This window comes from Myotis yumanensis, unplaced genomic scaffold, assembly GCF_028538775.1.
Source record: "Myotis yumanensis isolate MYYU_CA2020_CCGP unplaced genomic scaffold, mMyoYum1.0.hap1 SCAF_12, whole genome shotgun sequence".
Lineage (NCBI taxonomy): Eukaryota > Metazoa > Chordata > Mammalia > Chiroptera > Vespertilionidae > Myotis > Myotis yumanensis.
This window is the reverse complement of record NW_027223763.1, coordinates 18966369-18983421: the sequence shown is the minus strand read 5'-3', so window position 1 is coordinate 18983421 and position 17053 is coordinate 18966369. Positions and strand designations below refer to the sequence as shown.

General features: G+C 47.2%; 1 protein-coding gene across 7 annotated transcripts in view; it reads right to left on the bottom strand.

Annotated features, from left to right (window-relative positions):
* Positions 1–17053, bottom strand: part of PTPN3 (protein tyrosine phosphatase non-receptor type 3) — a 101242-nt gene that overhangs the window by 33222 nt on the left and 50967 nt on the right. For 5 of the 7 annotated variants that reach the window (XM_070430935.1, XM_070430937.1, XM_070430936.1 and 2 more), the window contains 5 exons: positions 13458–13546; positions 12332–12395; positions 10596–10768; positions 7391–7525; positions 5158–5334 (listed from right to left, as the gene is read on the bottom strand). In XM_070430935.1, coding sequence (XP_070287036.1) covers positions 5158–5334; positions 7391–7525; positions 10596–10768; positions 12332–12395; positions 13458–13546 — 638 coding nt within the window. The remainder of the gene's footprint in view (positions 1–5157; positions 5335–7390; positions 7526–10595; positions 10769–12331; positions 12396–13457; positions 13547–17053) is intronic. The other 2 variants (XM_070430938.1, XM_070430939.1) reach the window with 1 other exon arrangement.

Here is a 17053-nt window from a genome sequence, read left to right as displayed (position 1 = left end):
TCAGAGCTCCCAAGAATGCGACAAGGATCTCCTTAGCATGCGGGCTCCGCCTCGGCAGGCAGGCTCGCTCAGAAGGCTCCGTTTCTTTTGAATAAAATTCCTGGAGAAATGTTTCACAGGGACCCTCACGTAAGGGCCGTTGAGTAACAAAAAGATCGGTGTCTTAAGCTTGGGCTCTTGTGATATGGAGACATTCTGAACATGCCATTCTTATCTTGGCAATGAACCCAGGGAGGGACAGCCAAGTGCAGGGAAAATGAGTGCAACACTCCTAAGGAAACCCTGCTGCTGGCCGGTCTCTGTGGGAGACACTTAGACGGGGCCCAGATCCTGTCACCAAGTTCCAATCTGGGTGCCAAGGGTGGAGAGTGGCCGGAAGGATTGGAGTTGTTTAATTTAAAGGACAGTGCGTGGGGCCGTCAGGTAGGGCTGGAAACAGACCCCCTTTGTGGTGTCCCAGGAGCTCGAGGCAGGGACCGGTGGACGGTGGACGAGCTGGGTTGCTGCCAAGGAGGAGGCGCTGCCCAACCCCGGAACAGGCTGCCACCCTGCAGGAGGGCTCCCCGCCACCAGGTGTCAGGGCCTGGGGGATTCCTCCATGGCCGACGTGGCTGAGAGGGGGATTCCCTAAGTACCTTCCAATGCACAGAAATAGTTTAAAGAAATTTTTTTTCCTCCCTGCCGTCGTAAAAGCAAATTTAAAAATGTAACAGTGGTCAATGCACATATAACATGTACCATCGTCACCATGCTTGAGTGCAGCAGCCCTGGGGCATTCACATGGTGTGTGCACAGAAGCTCTGAAATAAAAAGTGGCAGCCGCCCTGTGTCCCACAGAACAAGGCAGCTCTGAAGAAAGAGACGACTGAACCGCAAAGGCACCGGTGACCACGCAAAGCCCGCCACCCTCTGTGGAGTGTCTCCTCTGGTGATCCAAACCACGGGTAAAACAACAGCGGCGTTCTTCACACGCACCCAAATCTGCCCGCAAAGCCATTTTCCCTCTAGGGGACCTCCCCTCCCGTTTTTCTGGGTGGTGGGGTGGTTGGTTTGGGTTCTTCTGCCACGAAGGAAACTTCCTTCTCTGCAGATTTTGGCCATTGCTCTGAAACAAGGAAGGGAAGGCAGGAGCCTGGGGAGGAACATGTACAGCCAGCCCGCTTGGGCACGAAGCAAACTGCCAAGGATTGGTATCTGTGACCCCAAACTTCGCTGTGCTGCTCTGAGCACGGTCCCGCCCCCGGTGACTCTTCCGCCTGAGAGCGTTCAGAGACCCTGAGCTGCGCCATTGGGTTTCAAGCTAGAGTCTAACCAGCCAGTGGGCAAACTACGGCCTGCGGACCGGATCTGGCCTGTTTGAAATGAATAAAACCAAAAAACCAAAAAGATCGTACCCTTTTATGTAATGATGTTTACTTTGAATTTATATTCGTTCACACAAACACTCCATCCATGCTTTTGTTCCGGCCCTCCGGTCCAGTTTAAGAACCCATTGTGGCCCTCGAGTCAAAAAGTTTGCCCACCCCTGGTAACCGCTCTTTTTCTTCCTTTCTCTTTCTCCTTCTTGCTTGAATGGGTGCAGATCATTACATTAATTCTGCTTTCTAAAAGGAGCCCTCCTCGCTGCCTGTGTTGTATTCATCTGATTTCGCTGACAGAATCCTTTTCGCCTCTTAACACAGATCTGCTGTATAAAACATGTCAAACGTCTCTTAAACATTTTGCAAATACTCACTGAAATAACCACAGTTTTTTTCACCAAGTACAGCTCGACCTTCCCTTCTTGCCGGGGGCAACAGAGAGCCCTCACCCCCAGACGCCCAGGGAGGCCACCTGCCTCTGGGGACCCATCAGCCAGAAGGGGTCCCCCACCTAACTGAGGTGGCAGGGGCTGCAGCTTTTCAACTGTTCACCCCACTGATAAGTGCAGAGGCTATTTGACTGTGAGACATCTTTTGTCAGTGCACCTGGCAAAGCCCCAACAAGGAAGGCTGCCTTTGAATCACTGTTATTTCCAACTTTTTTTAAAAGTGTTTTTATTGATTTCAGAGAGGAAGGGAGAGGGAGAAAGAGCTAGAAACATCACTGATGAGAGAGAATCATTGATTAGCTGCCTCCTGCACCCCCCCCCCCCCCCCCACTGGGGATCGAGCCCGCAACTCAGGCATGTGCCCTTGACCAGAATCGAACCCGGAACCCTTCAGTTCGCAGGCTGACACTCTATCCACTAAGCTAAGCCAAACCAGCTAGGGCGCTACTTTTAACATTTAGCTGCAAAATGAAAAAGTGCCCAAGAAGGACACATCTTACAAGGTCTGGTGGAAGAGTTTCAGAAAGAATGGATGTGCAATGCGTAGGGGTGAGCAGGGCCAGCAATGTCTTAAACAGGGCTGGAGGAAGTGAATTTGAAATTTAACTTAAATGACCTTAAATTAGAACAGCTTCTGTGGCTAGGGGCTCCTGGACTGGACTGTGGAAGGTCTAAGATGCTCTGCAGTTCCATGGTGTGGCGGTAGACCAGGGAAATCGGATGCAGGACACACAACTCTCAGAACCTTCAGACAATTCCCCAGAACCCCTTCTCCTTTCAGCAAAGGGACAGAGCCCCAGAGTACGACGATGAAGGCTGATCATGTGCCATTTACCCTGCTTGCCCAAAGGCCCCTGAAGGCAAAGATTGGTCTAATTCATCTCGATGTTTCCTCAATGAACCTTGAAAGATGTATAAAGTGTGCTGCTGGATTAAAACTTCCTCACTGCCCAGCCGGTGTGGCTCAGTGGTTGAGTGTCAACCTATGAACCAGGAGGTCATGGTTCGATTCCCAGTCACGGCATATGCCTGGGTTGTGGGCTCGGTCCCTTGCAGGGGATGTGTAGGAGGTAGCCAAACAATGATTCTCTTTCATCATTGATGTTTCTATCTCTCTCTCCCACTCCCTTACTCTTTGAAATCAATAAAAATATATTAAAACAAAGAACAAACAAACAAAAAAAACCCCATCCCCACAGCATTGGACAGAGTTCCTCTCCCTGCACCTGGCGCTGAGCTGTACCGTTAACAGCACTTCCTGTGATGATGGAAACAGACTTCATCTGTGCCGTCCAACACGGTGGCTACTACCTACATGTGGATCTTGAGCTCTTGAAATAAGGATATGTGACTGAGGAACCAAATTTAAATTTTATTTTCCTTTAAATAATTTCAATTGGAATAACCGCATGTGACTAGTGGCTACTGGACTGGTCAGGGAAGGCCTGGCTGCTCCACAATTCCATAACCAGACTGCAAACCGCGGTGGGAAGATCTGACACGAGGCTGTGCCTGGGCTTCCCAGAGCCCCTGTCAGGTCCCCAAACCCTCCTTCTCCTTTCAGCAAAGCAACAGAAGCCCACTGCAGACGCAGACCAGTTGGAGTGATGCATGCCTGCACGCGCATCTCTAGATTGGCAAAGCCGGGGTCACACGGAGGAACGTACCCGCTTCCACTGCAGCCTCACCAGGCCTGCAGTTGGAGCAAGAGATAGTGATCATTTCAACAAAAGCATTGTCCAAGCTCGGGTCACGAGGAAATAATGGCCAGAGGGATTATTTAACTAGACGTGTTAAGAACACAGATAAGCTGGAAACCGTGACTGCTGTGGACCCGGACAGCAGAGAGGCAGCAACTGCACTTGTACTATGTGGGAAATGAGGTTTGCAATTTACTTGTGAGGCCTAGAGGACAATTAGGTTGTATTTAATGCTTAAAACCAGGAGCTAGAGTGGTAAAAAGTTACCGATTAACTAAAATGCCTCCTTGTGAACCCTATGCTGTTGGGGGAGGCATTATGTTTACATTTGAGGGTTAGTATAGGACTTCACAGAATGGATACCTATGGCCATGGCTGACTAGTTGACCCCATCCCACTTTAGCTTAAGTTGTCATTTTATTTCTTTAGGACCTGTATCTTTTTTAAAATATATTTTTATTGATTTTTCACAGAGAGGAAGGGAGAGAGACAGAGAGTCAGAAACATCGATGAGAGGGAAACATCGATCAGCCGCCTCCTGCACATCCCCCACTGGGGATGTGCCCGCAACTCAGGTACATGCACCCGACCGGAATCGAACCCGGGACCTCTCAGTCCACAGGCCGATGCTCTATCCACTGAGCCAAACCGGTTTTGGCAAGGACCTGTATCTTTTCCACTTCAAAAAATGGTTTGAGATGGCTTACCCTACAATGTACAGATATGACAGAACTCTGAACTCATTACAACAAGAGAAAAAATAAAGCAAGGAAGAGTAGGGACTCTATCAGAAACCTGGGCTCAGGGAAGCCAACTCAGTTGAGCATGTCATGGAGCTCTGAGCTCCCTAGTAATCAAGTCAAAAAGGGAACTGGCGCATTAGATACGTCCTACTGAATAATAATAGGACTCAAGCTAGTATTTTAGGAGAGATCTTTTTCCTGGCCTTGAGAGGAGTTGGTCACATTTAAACAAGGAGAGTGGGGATATAAAAGAACTTGACGCAAACTGTCCTTGATACAAATTGAACAGAAAATCAGAGATGTTCTACGCATGTTTTTTCTTTGTATTAACTATTCACTAAAGACAAAATGGAAACAAAACCCCAGAGGGCATGCCGTGGTTCTGTGTAGATGCTTATTTCCAGGAATCTGGAACCTGGCAGCAGTAAAATCTGACAATCTAGAGCAGGGGTCCTTAAGCTACGGCCCGCGGGCCACATGCAAATACAAATATTGTATTTGTTCCCGTTTTTTTTTTTACTTCAAAATAAGATATGTGCAGTGTGCATAGGAATTTGTTCATAGTTTTTTTTTTAAACTATAGTCCAGCCCTCCAGCGGTCTGAGGGACAGTGAACTGGCCCCCTGTTTAAAAAGTTTGAGGACCCCTGATCTAGAGAAATACTACTGTGGTTAACATGTCTATGCCTCTGGGGAATGTGGAATGAGACTGAGCTTTGCTCACGGACAGATAACAACTCTGAGAAGTCCAGCCCCAGACCCCAGGCCCCCCAGCCTGTCTTCCAGTGGGCACCCTAGGGAGCTGGCTGCAGCCTCCAGCCCTCAACTCCGGCCATCTGGGCCTCAGCAAACTCCTCAACAGTCAACACAAGCAAGTAAAAAGAGAGAATAACCCAATCTCTTACTCTTGGTGTGGGCTCTGGTTCTGAGAAGCCTCCGAATCGCTGTCTTTCGGGGAGAGGGAGCCCTTGTAGGTGTAAAACACATCCTCGGTTTCGGTGATGTACGTCATTTCGTTGGCGAGGTTATCCGCGGAAGAGTGCCGTGGCTTTCGGATCTCATGCCGCAGCCGAGGACTTCGCCTGGGTGGGGAAAAGGTGGAGCGTGAAGTGTTGAAAGCAAATTCCACTTAAAAAAATTTTTTTTATCACACACCAGCGATCTAACTTTGTGCCCTGACCTTTCTAAGAATGACTGGGCTGATGCTGTTGGAAAGTTAAAAGCCAGTTAACCCATTACTACCCCGGAGTCCACCAGGGGCCACGTGGGTCTCCAACACTGTCAGCCCAGCGGTGCAGCCCCAGATGGCTCAGTTTCGTAAAGAGGCAAAGGAGACTGGTTTATGCCCTTTGGGAAGGCACTGAGTATTGATGTAGGGTGAGCTATTCTTCAAGAACTCAAGCTCTCGATGCATAAGTAATAGGCGATACTGACTGCTGATCAGACAATTTTCCTGATTCTCTTGAACAGTAGAAATAAAAGGTTTAGAAGTCAAAACTCAAACCTTATTTCAACTACTAGTACATCCCTTCATGCAGTTCACTTGATCCAAGAAGAAATGTTCGCTCTGTAAAAACATATCCCTTATGTGATGTTAGATGGACATCACAGCACTATCCTTTTCCTCTGATAGCAGCAGTGGCTCTGTGACCTTAGGCAAGTCACCTCACCTCCCTGGGCCTTAGCTGCACCTGCCTGCTCCTGAGAATAAAGCAGAAGAGGCGATGTTCTCAGGACGCCAGGGGCAGCCCCTGGGCGTCGGCTACTGCAGTGGCGATTCCAGGAGCTTAGCTTTCTAAGTTCTGTTTTCCCTCGGCTTTTCCTCCTGCCCCTTGTGAGCCATCTGTCCTTGGGACTGTCAGGGCCTCCACTATTCACCACCCCCTGGGCCTGGACAATCAATAACACGGTGTCCAGAGTAGAGTAGAAAGGCTGGTAACTCCATAGGGAGGACCTATAAATAGCATCAGAGCTCCCGCCAAGGGTGTGGCAACATCAAACCCAGCTGTCCTCCTGGGTGCCATCCTGGACCTCTGCTGTCCCTGGCACTGCTGCCTAAGATACTTTCAGGCAAATTAAGCTACTTTATCGCGTAAATTTACCTCTTAAGAATGTGGGCCCATATCTTGGAACCCAAGAAGCAAATCTGCTCCGCCCTGTTACGACTAACAACAAATACCATCGTCATCCCTGCCCAGGCCATTGGGCTCCAGTGGCAGGCAGGTCCTTACCCAGAGGCCTGTGAGAATTTCCCTCAGCCTGGGAACTTAAAGGTTCACAGGTCTTTCGTGAATAGAACAGAGAGCCACACTCCTATCCTCGCATGGAGCTGGGGCAATGTTTTCAGATGGGTGTCCCTTCTGTGGCTGACGCCAGGGTGCTGGGGAGGCACTCACAGAAATCGCCTGATGCCTTTGGGGGAACATTGTAATAAAATAACAATAATAATCCCACCTCAAACTATTTATTTAGCATTACTTCTTTTATGGCAATTTTTATAATCCTTTTATATTTGGGGCGACTGAGACCAGAGAGGTAGAGAAACTTGTGAATGAGCAGGAAAGTTAAAGCTGAGCCTGGGTTTTTCAGCTACAAACCCAGTGCCCTTCCCCTGGTGTCCAACTGCCACTTCCTTCCTTTCCCCCAACTCCATCATCTTAAACGGTGGCAGGCTCCCTCCCCAAGTGCATTTGCTACTGTGGCTGAGGATCGCACATCAGTTCTATCGTGCTCCTGTATCAGGTTTCCCCAAAGTTTCTTCTGTGATGTTAATGGGAAACATGAGATTAGATTAAATAAAACTCAACACGCTCTTTATTACAGGACCTGCTAGAACATTAATTGCTCATGTGCACTCGCATTCCGAGAGGGCATTCCAGCAGGCTGCAGTTCTCAAATCTAGACCAAATAACTTTTAAAAAAAGAACATCCTGGCATTATCCGCCAAGGGCAATGTTTAGCTAGACGTGTGCCTTTCGCCAAAACAGTTTCCTCTGCAGCAGCCAAACCTACCGATGCAAATTCTGTTGTTGGCCATCTCGATTTAGGAATTCATTATTTTTGTTTGTTTGGTTTTTGTTTGTGTGTTTTTGAGAGAAAGTGCTTACTGGTGAGTAATACAAAAAAAGGAGGACGTACCAGTTGGGAGTAATAGGAGGGGACCGAGAAGGCAGACTCTTGGTTTCTAAATGCTCCACGGATAAGGACCTCCGCATGGCTGGGTTCCAGACCATCCCTCCAATCACCTTTTTGCAATACTGGTTATTTACAGACCTGAAAAACCAGATGCAGGTTCACTTTCTACACTGACATGTTCAACAAGGAAGACATTACAGTGTAAGTGGAACACTCTGCACACCCTCCCTCCCCGGACCCTGATGACACCGGCCGAGGTTAGCAGGAGTAGAGGTGCAGGGGTCAGAAGCGATCCTTTATTCTCCTGACTTTTCTTTATGTTATTTTTTCTCTTTTGGTGAAGATTTCTCTCTCTCTCTCTCTCTCTCTCTCTCTCTCTCTCTCTCTCTCTCTCTTTTTTTGGTCTTAATTAAAGCATGCAAGCCGGGCATGTGCCCTTGCCAGGAATCGAACCATGACCTCCTGGTTCATAGGTCGACGCTCAACCACTGAGCCAAGCTGGCTGAGCTGAAGGTTACTTTTGAATTTTATTTGTACCGAGAATTTAAATCTTAGCTATCTAGATGCCTTAGAGAGTGAATTATTTCAGAGGATGAAGGTTGAAGCTAGTTTAGGGGGAAACTCAGTTCTGGGATTTCTAGATTTTAAAAAATGTTTCGATGTCGTATGAAAACATTCCACACATTTGTTGCAGCCTAAAACCACCAACAGCAACAAAAGAACAAAATCCCCAAGGACACAAACAACACGAAACAGCCCCTAGAATATCACTGCACTAATTTACAAGAAGTACCACTGTCACCCTCATCAAAATGTGCACAACAGCACTGCTACCAGAACCTACACCAAATTACCACTGACCGAGAGCACAGCACCGAGGGAGGGCAGCAAGCGGGCGATTCAGAGGTTTAACGTAGAGGCTCCACAAAGGATGTGTCATGGGTTATTAATAGGTACACTTTGGGGGGAAAAGAAAGTGTTCCATTGTCCCATAAGCTCGGAAAACATAGAATGGATTTCGTTTATGTAGACCCTCTCAGGCCTCATATGCAAATGTGTAGATGTATCTCTAGGGGTTCACCAAGTCCTGGAACCTAAGCCTCAGTTTCCTCATCTGTAAAATGGGGCTGAGATTTCCCAGGACACTGAAGCTGACACTGGTAGTAAAGAGTTGCTGACCTGTGCCCCTGGACTACCCCCAACATACCAAGTGACCCCAGTAGCCAATGAAAGATGGCTGCAGGTTCTCTGACTCCTGAATCGGGCTGGCCTGTGACTGCTGTGACCCAGAGCAGCTGGTCACAGCTGTGCCACTTCTGGACCCAGCCTTTACGATGATCGGCCACCTCTGTCTCAGACTCTTGGAGCCCTGAGCCTGTGTGTATGAAACCCAACTGGAGCGCTCACATGAAGAGGCCCTGGGAACACAGAGAGGGTGAGGGGTCCGTGTGAGCCAGCCTGCCAATCATTTCATCAAGGCACCAGGTGTGCGAGAGAAGTCCTCTTGGACTCTCAGACCAGACTAGCTACCAGCTGCATGTCACTGAGCAAAGAACTGTCTGTCTGAGGCCTTCCCAAATTCCTGACCCACAAAATCTTGAGATATAATACAATGGTTGTTGCTTTAAGTCACCAAAATAAAAGTAGCTTTTTATGCCACAATGCATAACCAGATGCCCTCCCCCACACTCTATGTTGACTGCATTTTACAGATGAGGACACTGAAGCAGCAAAGTAAATTAAAACAGAAGTGGCACAGGTAGGATTTGAGCCCAGGCTGTTCGGCACCAGAGTCCATGCTCTCAGCTGGCCAGAAGGAATGGGTCCAACTGAGGTAAGCACTGCATTCCAATAAGTTGTGTTCATGGCTTGTTCAGTAATACATCTTCTGTGTAAAATACTAGACAGTATTATAAGAGCAAAAAACTTTGAAAATGTATTTGTGGTTTATCAGAATCTGAGAGAGAGCACGTAGTGCCATAAATCCTATCACTGATACTAACAGAAACTTCCTACTTATTAAATCTATAGTTACTTAATGATTATCAATGCAACAGGGAAGTCACTGGAGTTGTCTGATCTGACACAGCCCCATATATCAGAGACTGGCTCACACAGGGGAGTTGTTTAGTTAGCAACAGCCACATCAACAATGCAAAAATCACAAAACCAATTTCTCAAACCAACAAATGATCTACAAATCATAAGAGTAATTGAACCCACCCAGGGTGGCTCAGTGGTTTAGCATCAGCGCATGAACCAAGAGGTCCCTCCCGGTTCAATTCCCAGTCAGGGCATATGCCCAGGTTGCAGGCTCAATACCCAGTAGGAGTGTGCAGGAGGCAGCTGATCGATGTTCCTATCTCTCTATCCGTCTCCCTTCCCCTCTCTCTAAAATCAATAAAAACATTTAAAAAAAATAATTGATAAACAATTTCTGCTACAGCGTGTACTTAGAAGGCAATCTGAACACAAATACACAAAAATATACAAAGCATGGTTAGTTTATTTAGAGAATGAATTTTAATCTATATTAAAAGGTAAACAAGTATAGGCTAATTTCTTTTACTTTACTACTTATTAAATACTTTGAATATTATTCTTGTACATAATAGTACACATGGGATTGTACTTTTAAGAATTAAAGATAATTATGTGTGCATGATGCAAAGCAAGCACTTAATGATCAGCTATAATTATTACTTGTAATTATAATTGTTATTTCATGATGGTTATATATAGCACATACCAGTCACTTGACTCTGGAAATCTTATTCATTCATTACTACGAAGCATCTGAGGGAATGAATATTCTGTGGGCAAGGCTGTCTTAGTGGCAGCGGGCCAGCAAAGCCCATATGCCAGCTCCACGGTGACCCTGAGTCATCACCACGTGCTTCCCTTATTGTGACCCGGTGTGAGAGCAGCTGTGATGCTGGCTGCTCGGGAGCTCGGAGGATAGCAGAGTGGAGAGGCAGAAACAGGCGATGGGAACATGAGCAGAAGCTGAGCATGTGTGGAAAGAGACACCACTGCCCCCGGAGGGACAGAGGGCAGCCATGGTTCCGAGACCTGTCAGCAGCTCCGGCCCCAGCGCCTGGGGCCTCTGGGTGATGCCACCCCTCCCCGGACTGAGCATGTCCATCCCCCGGTGAGGACCAGGACGTGTTTACTTCTCAGTCGGGCGTGGAGACCAGCGTGTACTCACTTGTTGGGGTTCCTGGAGCCCAGCGTCCAGTACTGAGACAGAACATTCTTTTCCCGAGGCAGCAGCTTCTTTGCCTGAAAGAACGTATGGTGCTCGACACAGGATTTCCACAAGGTTTTGCAAGATCGGTAATTTAACATGTTGAAGGCCACAATGTGATCCCTGGATTCCGTCTGGGAGGAGAAACACAGTAGAGGTTTCATCGGCACAGAAGTAGGCTCAAGGTCTCGGCATCTCACGCCACGCGGGCGGCAGTCACGTGAGACGCGGCAGACCGCAGGAAACTGGCTCCCCAAGGCCTCGGCCACAGCCCGGTGTTGCAGGAATGCTCAGGAGTGGGCTGGTTCACCGTCTTCCTTGTGGGAAAGGCGACCCGAGTCTACTCTTCGTCAGTATCTGTGGTCCTTCGTGAGCACCTCCCTTTCAAAGGTGCCTACGTTTCTAGGTTGGATATATTTGGAACAACCAGAAGGGCTGTAGGATACATTCCTTTGAACATTTAGCTCCGGGCAAATCTCTCCCCTGGAGAGAGAACTTCCACCCAGCAGGCCACGGGAATAATTCCGGAACACTCTGGATCTCTCTACTTGCTTTCCACAAAGCAGAGTGAGACAGAGTGCTCATGCGGAACCATCACCTTAATTATCTGCTTTCCTTTCAGCGCCTGAGTTTAGGATTTGTTTTCGTGTTAAAGCACCATCCTGTGCCTTTCTGGGCCACCTGGAATCCTGTGGGGATGGGGAGGGGGAGGAGGGCGGGAGCCCCAGAGGCTAGCCCTGGTTTTCTCTGCGCTTTCGTGCCCTTGTTTCTAAGCGTTCGCTGCGATGGGGAGCCATTCTAGCACTTGGGTTGCGGGAAACGAGTTAAGTCGGCTCGAGTGAATTGCGCGTACTCCGTGGGAGCCGTCTTAAACTCGGTTCATATAGATTTGCGGTGGAGTGCGGGAAACGTGTAAACTCGGGCCGATTGTAACTGAGTGTTACCAAATATTTCATTTCAATCGAACCCATACTTCAAAAGATATAGGCATTTTAACGCGCCATCTTATATTTTGGCGGGAAATTCACCCGCAACCCAAGTGCTAGGTTCACACTCTCTTCGCAACACTGGGAAATGGACACAGTGACAGTAAGTGAAAAGCCTGCAGCACAACCAGAGGGAGTGTGGTGCCATGAGACAGAGCGTGGTGCCTGGAAACAGGCAGCTCTGGTTTACGTTCCAGCCCCTCCCCTTCGTAGCGGGGAGCCTCAGCTCCCTCACTGCTGAGCCCTTCTTCCTCACGGTCAACCAGATGGAGTTTCTGGCGGCCCGTTCCTCTCAGGAGACACGCACAAAGGCCAGCATGCACTCGGACACATCAAGGAAAGGGACTGACCCTGCTGACACCTACAGCTACGCTCCTGCGCTAGGCGCTCTGACCAATGCTCTTGTGTTTCATCGCGTTTCTGTAAATAAGGTAACTGGGCTTGGCTAGGGGAAGGTAAGTAACCCGCCCCGTTGGTGCGTGGCAGAGCTCGCCTGAATCCATCATCTGACTCCAAAGCAAGTTCCTTCTCCAACCGGACAGAGTGAGTTCTACAGAGAACTGCTGGGTCCTCCGGGCTCCGAGTTCCGTTTTCTTCCCACCTAAGCCCTGCTCTTCCCTCCCTGCTCTGCACCTGACCAACTGCCTTCACCCGCTGAAGGAGCTGAGGTGGTGAAAGACGAGACACAAAGCAAGCGCAGGCAGAACTCACCTGCTTTTGTCGCTGATGTATAAAGAACTTTTTCCTTTTGAAGGAGATTTTTAGAATGTTCACCCTGCATGAAATAAAACACACCAAAAAAGCACATCGGGGATCAGCCAGGCGGTGGCTGACTCCTCCCAATGTGCGTCCTCTGCTCCAGGGTCACGATGACCGGAGTTTACTTCCGTGTAGGAGTGATCCCGGCCCCATCGCCTCGGCCCAACACCAAGTAGCTGACTGAAGCCAGGCATCACACAGGAGCCGCTGGATTACGATGTAGCTTTTAAATAACAAGAACTATGGGCAGCGTGCTCTTTGCTGCAGCTGCATTTGTGGCAGCTCTGCATGAGCTGGTGTGCTCCTGGGGGAGACGGGGGAGGGCGGTGTGGAGCCGCAGAAAGAGGACCCACATCCCAGCTCCTTACTCAACAGCTGCCTGCCCAGCAGCCCCTGGATTGTTTGCGTAACAACACAATTACAGCCTCGACTAACTGAGCATTTTTTCTATACCAGGTCCCCTACTAAAAGCTTTACAAGCAGTCCCTCATCTAGCCTTGCAACAGCCTGAAAAGTACGTTTTATGACGCCCAGTTTTCAGATGAGGAAACTGAGGCTCGGAGGCATCACCTCAGTGCCCAACTAGGATGCCTGAAGCCGGGGTCTCTTAGTCCTCCACCGTGAAGTCTGAACGGGGGACAGCGCTGTGTGCCCATGGACTTGTCTTGTGGGGATTCAAGTCTTGGGCCCCCGAGGTTTTTAGACCAGAACCGAACACTTGGTAAAAAGTTCAATTAATCAGTAAAAACCCCATTGAAAACACAGTTCTTGCCCAGAGAAAGTTCTCTGAATTCTGGCCAATGCGCTGCTCAGGATTTTTTAACTCCAAAACCTGCCTTGCACCATTTTATCCACATCACCACAGGGGGACGCGGGGTGGGGAAGGGGATGCCGATGAAAACCAAAGTAACGTTCCCAAGTACTGACTCTGGATCAGATTCAGAGGTTGGAGGTGAACACTTGGGAGTTTCCATCCCTCTTTTTAGAAGTAACCATTTAAAATTAGAGCTGACATTACTTTGGTTCAGCATATTTGTAAGGCATGATGCAGAAATAATTAGAACCGGTTTGCACTTACCAAGGATAGAAACTTGTGCAAATATATTTTCGGTACACAGCAATGCCCGCGGAAGCAATTCCAATCATTAGATCTAAATTGTGCAGGTCCTGTCAAAAGGAAGAGCTCAGATTCACAGCCTGTTCCGGTCAGGCCGATGTCCTCTGGTATCTCCAAAGCACCCACGCTTTTGTAAACAGCAACGCGCAGAAGCTCCGAAGGGAAAACGTTATGGAAAAGAGGCAAAAATCCCCTCTTAATGGACACTTAAGATCTAAGTATTAGCACCAGGTTCTTCTAGAGTGAACGCACTGACAGTAACACCCCCTCCACCGGTTTCAAAAAGTTATCAGGCCAGTCTGCTCATTCCACAGAATCACTGAGATGAAATCTGAGTTTACATTTTCAACAGTTGGTATGAGGTGTCATATTAAAATCACAAAGGCCCTGTGCCTGCACAGCTTTCTGTAAATCTCAACTCCTGCCACTAGAATGGAGTGCAAAACCAGATTCTAAATCCAATCAAGATGTAAAAGCTGCTTATAAATCCAATTAAGTTCAACATCTGCTAAGAACCTGTGTGCTAGGCGTGCCGTAGATAACGAAAATACAGAAGGAAGATACCGCAACTATACGCTGTTTAAGTTTGTTTGGAAACAAGGTATCAGTAAATAAAATTTAAAAATAAAACAGTTCCTTCCCGGCCCTGGCCCAGTAGCTCAGTTTGTTAGAGCGTCACACCAATACACCAAGGTTGCAAGTTCAATCTCTCGTCACGGCACATACAAGAAGCAACCAACGTATGCATAAATAAACGGAACAAGTTGATGTTCCTCTCTCTCCTTTCCTCTCTCTCTCTCTCTCAAATCAATAAATAAAAATTAAAAAACAAAGAGTCCCTACCCTTGAGTCACCTGTCTCCCTATTTACCCGATTAGATACTTGAAATTACAAAGCAAGAGCAGAGTTTGACTCAGCCTGTGTTATTTTGGGCTACTGAGGGTCAGTTTTTCCTTTTGTACAATTAGGATTATCGGGCCCACCTCCAAGGGTTTTTATCAGGCTGAAATTAGGGAACATAAGTAAAGAACACAGGACAGGCTTTGGGGACAACTCACTTTGGAGAAAAGGATGTGAACACGGGAATTAGAAAAATTGGTCAAAGAACACAGTGCTGATATCATGAAGGATCCAGAGAGCATTCGCTATTGGGCACCCAACCGAAATCACACACATAAGCAAAACCAAATTTCCTTGGTGGAAACAAGGGTTGCATTTAAACATGACACTTGGGATTAAAATACAAGGAAAAATACTAAGCAGGTGGTACAGACACACAAATTGGCAAATAAAGTCAAAGTGGAGCGCAAAACAAGGAAATCAATGAGTGGCTTGGGTGGCAGTGACCTGGGTCTCCAATCTCCTGGGTCTGTGGTCTTTGAGTCTGCACTTCAACCCCGGCAGCACAGACAGTTACGGATCCCTAAGTTCCCATGCCCATCCCAACATCTCCCAGCTTTACTTGTACAAGGCAGGACCACAGGACTAGTTCTGGCCAATGTGCTATACCAGGGGTCCTCAAACTACGGCCCACGGGCCACATGCAAATACAAATATTGTATTTGTTCCTGTTTTGTTTTTTTACTTCAAAATAAGATATGTGCAGTGTGCATAGGAATTTGTTCATAGTTTTTTTTTAAACTATAGTCCGGCCCTCCAACGGTCTGAGGGACAGTGAACTGGCCCCCTGTTTAAAAAGTTTGAGGACCCCTGTGCTATACGGTCGGAAGTGACAGTGTGTCTTACGAGTGGTGTGCAACCCCCCAGCTTCCTCTTGTGACAGGCGCGAGGCCTTGTGTGAAGATGGTGAGGCCACTAGACAGGGGCCGCCTAGACTGCTGAGTCATACGTGGAGGAGGGCCGCCCTGGAGTTGTCAGGACCCGCTGCAGACTCTGAACTACTGAGAAACTTGGTGGTATTAAGTTTCTGAGATTTAAGGGGTTTTGGTTGATGCGGCATAGCCAGGGGTAACCCAACTCCCTCTGATACCTTGCAGGTGTCAGCTGGCCTCAGGACCCTCATGGGGCACTGGGGGTGGGGAGAACACGGATCAACTGGAGCAGGTATAAAGCCTACTTCACCACTGAAGAAAGTTCTCCACCACATTCCACTAGAGAGAAAATATTATTTGCAAATGGAGTAAAATTTAATGGTCAAGTCCCAAAGTTCATATTTTGTAAGATCCAGTATCTTCAAAAAAAAAAAATTTTTTTTTAAAAATTGATTTCAAAGAGGAAGGGAGAGGGAGATAGAGAAACATCAATGATGAAAGAGAATCATTGACTGGCTGCCTCCTGCACACTCATTACTAGGGACTGAGCCCGAAACTTGTGCACGTGCCCTTGACTGGAATCAAACCTGGGAAGCTTCAGTCCGCAGGCCGATGCTCTATCCACTGAATCAAACCAGCTAGGGCTAGATTCAGTATGTTTTTCCTACTTTATTACCTATGTCATAACTTGCCTTCCACAGTTATGGGCCTGAAGAAAGTGTTTGTATGCATTCTAAAAACATAATACAGAGATAAAATTTGGCCATTGACTCAACTTCCCTTAGCCTCATCTGCAAAATGAGATAATTAGACTCCCAATTTCAAAGGTTACTATAATCTTTAAATGAGACCTTATGGTTTCATATGAGACCATCTGGAACAAATGACTAGGTGTTCCACCAATTATTTTCTTTCTTTTGGATATGATGTGGGCCAATTAAAGCTATAAAAAATAAAGGTCAGATATCAATTAGAAAGGACTGGGATCATGTACTGAAGCCACTACTTATGTGCTATTAAGTCCACGAGTATCAGTTACTCCATCTGTAAAAAGCGAGTAATGATAATACCCCATGGGAAATAAGCCACTGTGTGGCAGATGAAAGTGCTCAGAAAATAATTGATGTTGGTCCATTTTATTTAAAAAGTCACAGCCAGCCCTGGCTGGTGTTGTCCAGTGGTTAGAGTGTCGGCCCAACCACCAAAGGGTCTTAGGTTCGATTCCTGGGCAAGGGCACATACCTGAGTTACAGGATCGATCCCCGGCCCTGGTTGGGGACGCCTGCGGCAGGCAACCAATCCATGTGTCTCTTTCTCAATGATGTTTTTCTCTCTCTCCTTCTCCCTCCCTCCCTTCCACTCTCTATAAAAAAAAAAAAAAATCAATGGAAAAAATATCCTCAGATGAAGTTTAACAACAAAAAAAGTCACTACCAATTTAAAATATTGATTTTCATAATCACACAATGATAATTTTAAAAAAAAACGATGATATTTGAGTAATTAGCTCTAATTTGAGCAGCACTGAGATTAAATAGTAGAAACCTTAGCTCATTAAAGTGTTACTTAGAAAACAGACTTCTATACCATTTTTGCTTCTTTAACCACAATATAAAATGGCCATACAAAAATTACTTGTTTTTAATCCTCATGACCTTCCCCAAATAAAGTCTTCAAGTACAAAGGCAACCATGAAAAAAGCAACTGAAGAAACAACCAGCAAAACTCAATATTACTTTATAAATTTCCAAACGTCTAAAAAAAGGTTTTTTGTTTGTTGTTTTT